Source organism: Macrobrachium rosenbergii, chromosome 59 (assembly GCF_040412425.1).
Source record: "Macrobrachium rosenbergii isolate ZJJX-2024 chromosome 59, ASM4041242v1, whole genome shotgun sequence".
In the NCBI taxonomy this organism is placed as follows: Eukaryota; Metazoa; Arthropoda; class Malacostraca; order Decapoda; family Palaemonidae; genus Macrobrachium; species Macrobrachium rosenbergii.
This window is the reverse complement of record NC_089799.1, coordinates 24,003,358-24,014,613: the sequence shown is the minus strand read 5'-3', so window position 1 is coordinate 24,014,613 and position 11,256 is coordinate 24,003,358. Positions and strand designations below refer to the sequence as shown.

At 32.8% G+C, this 11,256-nt stretch overlaps 1 protein-coding gene across 1 annotated transcript in view; it reads right to left on the bottom strand.

The window, feature by feature from the left end:
- The window catches only part of LOC136837635 (uncharacterized PE-PGRS family protein PE_PGRS20-like), an 18,736-nt gene extending 10,254 nt beyond the window's left edge, over nt 1-8,482 (bottom strand). The window contains exon 1 of the mRNA XM_067102511.1: nt 8,465-8,482. Coding sequence (XP_066958612.1) covers nt 8,465-8,482 — 18 coding nt within the window. The remainder of the gene's footprint in view (nt 1-8,464) is intronic.
- Between the last annotated feature and the right edge of the window lie 2,774 nt (nt 8,483-11,256).

The following is an 11,256-nucleotide window of genomic DNA, read 5'->3' as shown; positions in this document are numbered from 1 at the left end:
AATTAATTAATCTATTAATTGACTGATTAATCAATTAATCAATCAATCACTCAATAAATCAATAAGTAAAAGTATACAAAAACATCAGTGAAAAATATCGTGCTTCAAGAGGTGCCGTCGATGCAAAAAACAGATTTTCACTGCTATATGACACTAAGCCAAGAATCGCCAGTGAAAAGGATGAAACACTGTCAGTACTGAGTTTAGACTTATTGTTGCTTTCGTCAAACCCGTACACTCACGTTACTCATGAAAAAAGCCGTATGCGAATTCATGTAGTGTGAAATTGCCGTCCTCTCACGAAGTGTTATGGGTGGAACGTGGTGGTTGTGGGGTTGGCGGTGCACCGCTTAATTGGTAAGGGGGTGGGGGTGGCCAGGCAACGCAAGTGAAGCCGTCTGGACCCAGAGAGAAAACAGGTTTTCTGTGTTCGGGATTCCCTCTCGAGTTGAACGATCTCAAATACATCAGTCTCCCGCGCTCACATTCTCACTTTGGCTGGCTGTTACTCTGTTTCTCTGTTTCTCTACCTTTATTGATAAGAAAGGTGATCTAGACTCCCTCTCTCTTTTCATACTGACATTTCTTTCTCATTTACTTTTCCTTTTTTTTATGAAGAAAGTAAAGAAGTCTGGCTACTAAGCTCATCTGTTTTGTTAATTCGTCACAAATAAAGCAATTACTCTTAGTGAATTTGTTACAGAGAGCTCAACTCTTTAGGATAATTATTTAATTTAACATTGCATTATCATTCTAAATTTTCAGCGAGTCGAGGAGACTAATTAAAATAAATGCACAACGAAACAGAATTAAACAGATAAATCGCCAAACAACTATAAGCACATGCACATTGTGTTATCGGAATATATACCTTTAAGGTACCATGGTACCATGAACATTACCAACTTTAAGCTTCAGGACACAGCGAAGAAAACATTTCTAGTTTTGAATTTAGGGAAGTGAACGACCCCATTTACTGGCCGGTGTTTTGCCGAGGCGCCTCTACGAAACAAGCACTGAGAATTTTGAGCCAAGTAGCGCGCTCTAACCCAAGTTCATCGGGAACTAAACCATATGTTGACAATTCGCTACTGAAAACTTGTTAAGTACTTATTAGTTATATCATGAAGGTTTTCTAAGTATTGTTCTATTTCTCGTTGGGTTTGTACGCTACGCAATTTTTTTTTTTAGAAGAATATCCTAATCGCTATAGGTTTTCAAGATAATGCATTTCCTTTATCCTTTTGCTATCAGTATTATATCTGCAAGACTCTTATCCTTAATTTACCCAGTCAGGCTACTGATGAGTTATGATAGTTACCAGATGTTCTCACTCTTCACATTAAGGATATCGCTTAGAGTCAGAGCACGACCAGACAACTGTACTACTCCAAGGGAAGATGAACTACTGGTATTACAGGTACATTTACACCAAAGTTTACCAATATTTCTTAAGGAGTATCAGTTGCGTTATCCATTAAATATGGGAAACAGATAGTTTACCGTCTCTTCCCATGATGCTTCCTAAACAAAAAATGTAAAAATATATATATATATATATATATATATATATATATATATATATATATATATATATATATATATATATATATATATATATACTATATATATGTGTGTGTATTTGAGTGTATATATATAGATAAATAAATATATAATATACATATATATATATATATATATATATATATATATATATATATATATATATATATATATATATATATATATATATATATATATATAATTTTATGGTCACTTAGGAGAGAATGTTTTTATTTTCAAAATTTTGATTGGAAAGTCTTTACAGATATTCCTATGGGGCAAAAACTGTAATGAAATTATAATGATGTTTTGAAATCACGTGATGAATTTGAGAACCTTTAACAAAAAATTTAGAAACGTTTTCACTGATGATGAAACAAAATATCTCAAACTGTTTCTAGTTATACCCAAAGCATTCGACTTGTCTTTTTAAAATAACATTAAAAAATTATGTTGATAAAAACGTACTTATGAAATATTTTCTAGAAACGATCATCCTCATGAATTTGAAAATACCTGTTGAAAACCGGTTTCTTTTAGTTGCAAAAACGAAACTAATTCTGGGTAAAATAAGTTACCTTAAAAAACATATATTTGTCAATAAATCTCAGTAATTAGGTCTCTTATTACAGTTTTTGGGGTCATTGGTTTGTCCCACTGATTACATTACAACCCTGATTTTAGTGTCGTGGGTGAATCAACTTTCGTTAAAATGGTTTAGGTTTTAGCTGTCTGTAAAAGAAAACTATTGTGCCGCACTTTTTTCTGTCCGCGCATTTTCTGTTCGCCCTCAGATCTTAAAAACTACTGAGGCGAGAGGGCTGCAGATTGGTATGTCTACCAAATTGCAGCCCTCTGACCTCAGTAGTTTTCATTTTATTTTAGGTTAAAGTTAGCCATAATCGTGCTTCTGACAACGATTTAGGACTGGCCACCACCGAGCCGTGGTTAAAGTTTCATGGGCCGCGGCTCATAAAGCATTATACCGAGACCACCGAAAGATAGATCTGTTTTCAGTGGCCTTGATTATACGCTGTAGCGGTTGTACAGAAAACTCGATTGCGCCGAAAGAACTTCGGCGCATTTTTTACCTGTCTTTTCCTGAGATTTATTACAGAATGATGACCGAACACATGAAGGTAAAATTTAAATCTCACGTGCAAACAATGTTAAAAAACCATTCTCATTTTCATCCATGTAATGTATATACAAGCAAATATACATGTACTTTTAATGAACTGCATGAGAGAGAGAGAGAGAGAGAGAGAGAGAGAGAGAGAGAGAGAGAGAGAGAGAGAGAGAGAGAGAGAGATAATCATATAGAAAAGAAAAAGTTTTTATATCATAACTCACACGTTCAAGTTACTCAAATATTTTTTGAGCTGTACTTAACAAAACATAGTAGTGCATCACAAAAAAAGTATCAAAACATAAAAAAATAGGTATCCTTTAATCTTTGAAAAAAATTGTCTTCGTAAATCTACTGCAGTAACAGATAAAGCCCTCAGATATTTAATATAATTTACAAATATTCAATTCTTCTTTTATAAAACATTTTATTACTAAATACAGTACGTGAGATGGAAATTTCCAAAGACTAATAACATATCTACTGGGTAAAGGAATTACAGTGTACTTCTTATAACAACATCTTAACAGACAGACATACTGGCCATAGATAATTCTTTTGCATTAGTAATTGCGGTAAGACATTAGATGAAAGGGTACTTATTGCCTGTGCAACATGCAATCACCAGTAATTTCTTGTTATTCACAAGCAACGATACTTAAAATTGACTGTTTCACTGTACGTGAGTAATGCAATTACCTGGGAGAAGGATTAATGGGTACTGATAACTGTTAAAGAGTATATAACTAACGTGGCGTTCCTTGCCGGGTAATATTTTAAGCTTACACCACAATTACTTAAAATTGCCAGTCGATAATTGATACTCACACAATACATTACTCCGAGTAGTAACAACTACCACTTTTTACCAACGATCATGCATTTCATTCAAATACATGTCTATCTATCTATCTATCTATCTATCTATCTATCTATCTATCTATCAGTATATTTATCTACTTATCTATCTATCTATTTACCTACTAGTTTTGCGGAATGTTGTAATAACTAGCATAAAACACGCCGAGAAAGAGGTGAAATGTTTTTGGACTATTTGTGATTATATACTCAAATCGTCACATTTGCGGTTCTATTACATTTACTGCAAGTGAGTTACCGTAGCAACTTTTTGTAAGGTTTTTATATATATATATATATATATATATATATATATATATATATATATATATATATATATATATATATATATATATATATATATATATATATATATATGTATGTATCAAAAAGCTATTCAGTGAGTTAATTTTTTTATACACACACTCATATATGTATATATATACAGTATGTATATATATATATATATATATATATATATATATATATATATATATATTACAAATAAAAGATTAAAAACCATTTCTATGATAGAAATGATGAAAGGAAGTGGAAACGTAAGTAGGTTAGTAATTGCAGCCAAAAGCTTATGTAATAAAGGTACAAAAACGCTACATTGTTCAAGTTTTTATACTTCCATCGTTTTTATTGTTCTTACAATTCCAAATCTTCTTTTAGAATGCTCTTATAAAGACTACTTTTTTATTTTCAATGCAAATCGTTGCAATTCTCACTGAGAATTCGCCGATGAAAGCTACTTGGCATAGAGATACGTTATTAGCAATGTGTTAAGTAGCAACAAAAACATTTCTTTTAAATGTGTTCTTTGTATCCCATTAGCTCTATTTATTACCTCGGACTTGACCTGGGATTTTCAGTGGAACTGGCAGAGAAGCGCAATTGGCGTATAGTTGCCTTCGAATTTTCATGGGTAAGCTGCCCTGGAATTTTTGACAATAGACTGGCGGAATTGCTGCAATTAACGCTGAATTTTCCTGGAATTTTCGCCCCGGAACTGGAGGAGAATTGGTTCAGTGGACATGGAATTTTCTTTTAAAGTCAGAATTATCCTGTTATTTCCTTTGAAGTTGTGCTTAAGCGAGATAATGAATTTAAATACAACTTTACTTTCAAGGATGTACTGTTCAGTTTCTATGAATATTGTGAATGGATTAACATTCTGGTAATTATTTTCCACCACTACGATCTTTTTCTTTTTTTATTTTGGAGATTTCCAGTACTTAGTTACAGTTCTGTCTCAGCTCACAAATCGTAATTCTATTTCTATTTTATCCCTTCAAGCATCAAATGAAGACTTTTTACATTTTCCTTGCAAGAATTTTCTCCGAACAGATAACACACCATTGCCTTGATAAAAATGGAAATCCATTCATATTGCACATTTTTAACGTGCGTAGTATGGAATACGCACTCATGGTTGGAGTTGAAGTCACGTGTCAATTGAGAATACATGCCTTGTTTCATGAGAAGAATATTGGCAAGAGTAAAAATTGTCACCATTATTAATTATACATCTTTAAGGTACTGTCGCCTACTTTTGTTGTATGTATGTATGTATGTATGTATGTATGTATGTATGTATGTATGTATGTATGTATGTATGTATGTATGTATGTATGTATGATAAATACAAAAGTAATTTTTGTGCCTATACGATTGAAAAAAGTGAAAATAAAAAAATGGGAACATTCTGGTATATAGAAATAGAAATGCCAATTATCTGTTGAAAAACAAATCATTTACACATAATTCCTTTGAGATGTATCTGCTACTTACCGAATCCCTCTCATGTGATTTCATAACCTTCCTAATATACTTTTCCTATGCAGACACCGAAATTCATGAAGTAAAAAAAAAGAAAATAAAAAAAAACATGTTTCGCGCTATGCAATGTCTTAGTATGTTTCGTCATAATTCTGATATCTTTCAAAATTTGAAGTCATAAAAAAAAAAAAATTGTCCTGTGCTTTAGTGGCTGGTGGATATGAGGGGCAGTGACCTGGCCGAACAGGAAGAGGTCAGATTTAGAGTAAGGTAAGGAAAGAAAAAAAAAAAATGATAAACAGGAAAGGAAAGACAGTAGACAACGAACAGTAAAAGGGAGAAAGTATAAGCAATACTCGACTTTGACAGCTGATTTAAAGTTTTTCTTTTATTAGCTGGTGCCATTGGTGGGTGGGGGAGGGGAGGAAGTGGGGGAGAGGGTGCGTTACTTAAGTTATTGCTGTGAAACTGAAAGCATAAATAATAAATCTAAACAACTGTAAATATCAACAACGTGGCAATAAGAGAATTATGGATAGGTATGGGCAGTTACTGATAATCAGGCAAATGTAAATACATATAGTATTAACAATATAAATGATAAGAATAGTTCACTGACGTCATGGTTATAATTACGAGTACTGTAGTATTCTTTCACTCCTTAATGACATTTTCATTTAACCAGAGCTGAATGTATTCCAGGAACAAACTAGGTTAATGAATGTTTATATCAATTTATTACCTAGAGGTTAAGTATTTGGGTACATAAAATTAATAATCTTTTACGTTCGTACCCTGCTCATGAAAGACACACAACTCCAAAAAAGGGAGAAGAAGAAAAAAACGCTGAAATCCAGAATATGGATTCTGCATGAAATTTGCTTGAAATCCAGTTTTTCCTCCTTGAGAAGCTTTTCGCTGCGTCACTGTCTTGCAAGGTAAAACGACTTTCTACTAAAAGGTTACGGAGGCAATGCTGGAAAGGCTCATTTCAGCTGAGTTTCCCATTGATTTATTTGGCGTAGTTTTCTATCAGTAAACTGGGGTGAGAAACCGGGATTTACCCTTCCCCCTCGCGGGTTTCAAATTATGTAAGATAGTTAGTTTGTCGCTGATGTAGCCTGGTAGGTTTGTCAGTGACTTAAGTGTTTTACCAATTATTCATTTAAGTTCGTACCCCATTAATTTTCCTAAACCAGACTCCATTGATTTAGTTTGCCTATGCACGTACACACCTTAGCATTCTGCTTAGATATAAAGTGACAATTCTGCGTTCAAAGATAAATCCCTTAATACAATCTACGGATTTTTCTTTATTTTGTTAACTGAGCTTCTCTCACAAGAATGCAAGTAAAATGAATGTCTTGATTCATTCTAACACTGATCGTCGGTATTTAGGGATATTATTCCCTGCAAAAGCTAAAAGCAATTTTAGGAAGTTTTAGGACCTCTGATGCATTAGATTATGAATTTTGAGTCATTTGGCTTTGCAATTCACCTATAGCATCGTGCAATTCACACTGCAGCATTTTTTGGTTGTGTAAATCAACACTCACTATAAAGTAATTAAGTAAAACAGTCTTATCAAATAAACACATCGAATTGCAACTGAATTAAACTGTAGAGTTACTGAGGATATCATATCATAACTCTTTTGGCAGAAGAAATAAGTAAAAGTTCCACCATTATAATGCCTCCGAATTAACTAAGGGAAAATTTGTCTCACTCTCTCTCTTTCTCTTTCTCTCTTTGCATCAATTACTACAGTTGTGATGCCACCCTACATAAATAGAGCAACCTCTCTCTCTCTCTCTCTCTCTCTCTCTCTCTCTCTCTCTCTCTCTCTCTCTCTCTCTCTCTCTCTCTCGTGCCCCGTGCACCTGAAGGTCGCCAGGAAAAGAAGCAAGTCATGATCGGCAGCGCTAGTCATACAGGTTGCTGAAGAAAAGTTCATGTGGAAACCTGAGAGAGAAAGAGAGAGAGGAAAAAAAAAACAGACCGAGTAAAAACAGGCTTCAAACCCATTAAACATCCACTTACTCATGCTCGAGATTCGACGGGTTTTGATTTTGAAATAGATACGCGTTGAGTGTCGTTGGAAAGCTATTAAAGCAGAGAGAGAGAGAGAGAGAGAGAGAGAGAGAGAGAGAGAGAGAGAGAGAGAGAGAGAGAGAGAGAAATATATATACATATATATGTGTATATATACATATATATATATATATATATATATATATATATATATATATATATATATATATATATATATATATATATATATATATATATATATATATATATATATATATATATATATATATATATATATATATATATATATATATATATATATATATATATATATATATATATATATATATATATATATATATATATATATATATATATATATATATATATATATATATATATATATATACATACACACATCTATATAGGCCTATATGCAATATATATATATATATGCAATATATATATATATATATATATATATATATATATATATATATATATATATATGTGTGTGTGTGTGTGTGTGTGTGTGTGTGTATGTGTATACCATCACATTTTCCAATGCTCAGTTTTTCATTCAGTAACTCCTAATATTCCATTCTTATTTTTTTCTTTTCAGATCTACTTCTCTCAATCGATTTCTAGCCATATTTTCAACCTCCCCTCTTCACTCAAAATGTCTAAATTAATTTTTGCGCCAATAAGATAATCTGCAGATGCATCCCAGGCCACCTGTTTTCTCACCATTTCAAAACTTGCTCTTCCATCTACTGTGAACTAACACACATGTTAACAACCCTTTTTCTAAATTTTTTCTCTTTCCTTGGTATCTATGAGAAAAAGAGCAAACCATTCATTTCAGACAGTTAAGCCCCTTGCCGACCACATTCCCACAAGATGTTCTTCATGCTAATTTACTATAGCATACCTTTCAACTATGATGTTTCATTTTCTAGTATCTACATTTGCATTTAAATCACCCAGCACAGCTACCATTCATCGTTCTCCAAACCCAGTCAGGCATGGATAAGGACTCTTCTAAAAACAATCTGCAGCACTAAATCATAACTGTATAGTTCTTGATTAACACCTTACTTTGCGTCTCTCTGCCATCCCGAACACAATCCTTCTTTGTCCTCCCTAAACCTTTTGATTTTGCCTCACAAGTGCCACGATATTAGGCTTCCTCTTCTAAACAAAATCAGCTATCACGCATTTTTTCCTCTTTTGCACATGTTAAAACCTGAAACTTAGTATGTTGCCGTTTTTCTGATTGTAGGCAATAATCTTATATTGGATGGAGCTGTAAATCCGGCCATTTGTGAATTGACACTAAGGATAGCAGCGAGTATGCTTTTAGTTTTATTTCTCTTCATCCGCAGGAATGAAAAAAAAATTGTGGTTGCGTAGACCTCGGAGAGAGAGAAAGAGAGAGAAGAACCAAATTTAACGCAGAAATGTTTTCATGATTCCGGCGGTGTTCCAGATATACTGGCCGATCATTAAAAGCTAAAATATACGATTACTTTTGACTATCATCTGTTCATATTCCCTCCTGTATAAGGCATCACTTGAAATGATCGTGCATTACAGAGGTCAGTGTGATATAACATAGAGAGATTGACCTGAGTCTGGAAATCCCCACGAAAGGTTACATAACTGGGTCAGTCATGACTGTGCTAGATTTCTTGTTGGGTTTGGAGAGAGAGAGAGAGAGAGAGAGAGAGAGAGAGAGAGAGAGAGAGAGAGACTAAAAAAACTATTTAGATGGAGCGCTGTACGCTCTATCCTTCAAACTTCCAAGGACTAGTTAAGGATCACTGGTAAATGGCAGAGGTGTTTGGATGATGAAAACAGGTTTCCCATTAGCTAAGCACTGCTTTTTACTGCTGGTTGTATCTTGTATATGAAACTCAGTTCCTAGAGGAATGCTAACCACGTGAAATCGGTGAATACCAACATCTTATCGGTAACAAATTTTAGTGTTTTATGTTTTATTTGGCACTCAGTGTTTTAAAACATACATACACAGAGTACATAAATACCCATAATGCACATATTGATTTCAATCATGTATTTCCTTATATCACCTTGGTATTGTAAGTAACAAAAAGGAGATGTCTGAGTGCATTTGATAGTGTAACTATACTTCTGTTATGGTCGAAAATCTGCTCAAGGTATGTTCTTCACTTTCTGGAATGATAGAAAATGGGAAATCGCTCTTACAAATGCAAAAAATGTTAACAGGCACTTCATCATTTTCTTCTTGTATACCTGTCTGTCTGTCTTGTTACCTCTCGGGGTGAGCGGGTTCCGTTCTCAGCTACCACTCTGTTGGTCGCGAGTTCGAATCTCCGACCGGCCAGTGAAGAACAAGAGAAATTTGTTTCTGGTGATAGAAATTCATTTCTCGCTATAATGTGGTTCGGATTCCACAATAAGCTGTAGGTCCCGTTGCTAGGTAACCAATTGGTTCTTAGCCACGTAAAAATAAATCTAATCCTTCGGGCCAGCCCTAGGATAGCTGTTAATCAGCTCAGTGGTCTGGTTAAACTAAGATATACTTTTTTTTTTAGTTACCTCAGTAGTTGCCTTTAGTATAACCTATCAGACTTTAATTGCAGTCCAGTCGAATAAACTTTAAAAACCTCACTTAAAGAAGGAATTAGAAGGACATAAATTACTGGAAATAACCCAGTCGATCTTTATTGTTTAAGAGCTTAAGGAAACAACCGCATTCAAGTAAATTTTCAATGTAATCAAAACAATAAAGAATAAAAAAGCATATACAACATATGGAGTGAATTATAAAAAGAATTGTTTGATTGATAAAATATTGGATACGTGGAATGAATTGAACATTTTTTAACAATAAAGCAGTAAAGGTACACTAACACATAACACACACGCGCGCGCGCGCGCGCACACACACACACACACGCGCGCGCTCGCGCACACACACACACACACACACACATATATATATGTGTGTGTGTGTTTGCTGATAATAGTGTACCTTTGCTGTTACATTGTTAAAAATATTCGACTCATTACACGTGTGCAGTATTTTATCAAATAAACAATTCTTTTTGTAATTCATTTCATATGTTGTATATGTTTTTTCTTTCTTTACTGTTTTGATTACATTGAAAATCAACTTGAATGCAGTTGTTTCTCTGAGCGCTTAAACAGTACATATTGACTAGGCTATTTCCAGTAATTTAAATCCTTATATGAAGTTAATGGGCAGAAATTCCTTCTTTAATTGAGGTTTGTGAAACTTATTCGAGAGGATTTTGCTTATATATATATATATATATATATATATGTGTGTGTGTGTGTGTGTGTATGCAGGTATTTATAAATATAAATATATATATATATATATATATATATATACATATATATACATATATATGTATATATGTATATATGTATGTATATATATATATATATATATATATATATATATATATATATATATATATATATATATATATATATATATATATATATATATATATATACAAAAGGCTGTAAGACCAACGTAGATTATTTTGTAGTCGCTCGGTCTGCCTCGGGTACGACTGATGAGCAAATGATTACTTGGCTTTTGGTATATTGACTGAATGACAGTAATTTGGCGTCAAGACAATAATGGACACTGTCACCTGGTTTGTGATACTCACGCACACACACACACACACACACACATATATATATATATATATATACTATATATATATATACATATACTGTATATATATATATATATATATATATATATATATATATATATATATATATATATATATATATATATATATATATATATATATATATATATATATATATATATATATATATATATATATATATATATATAT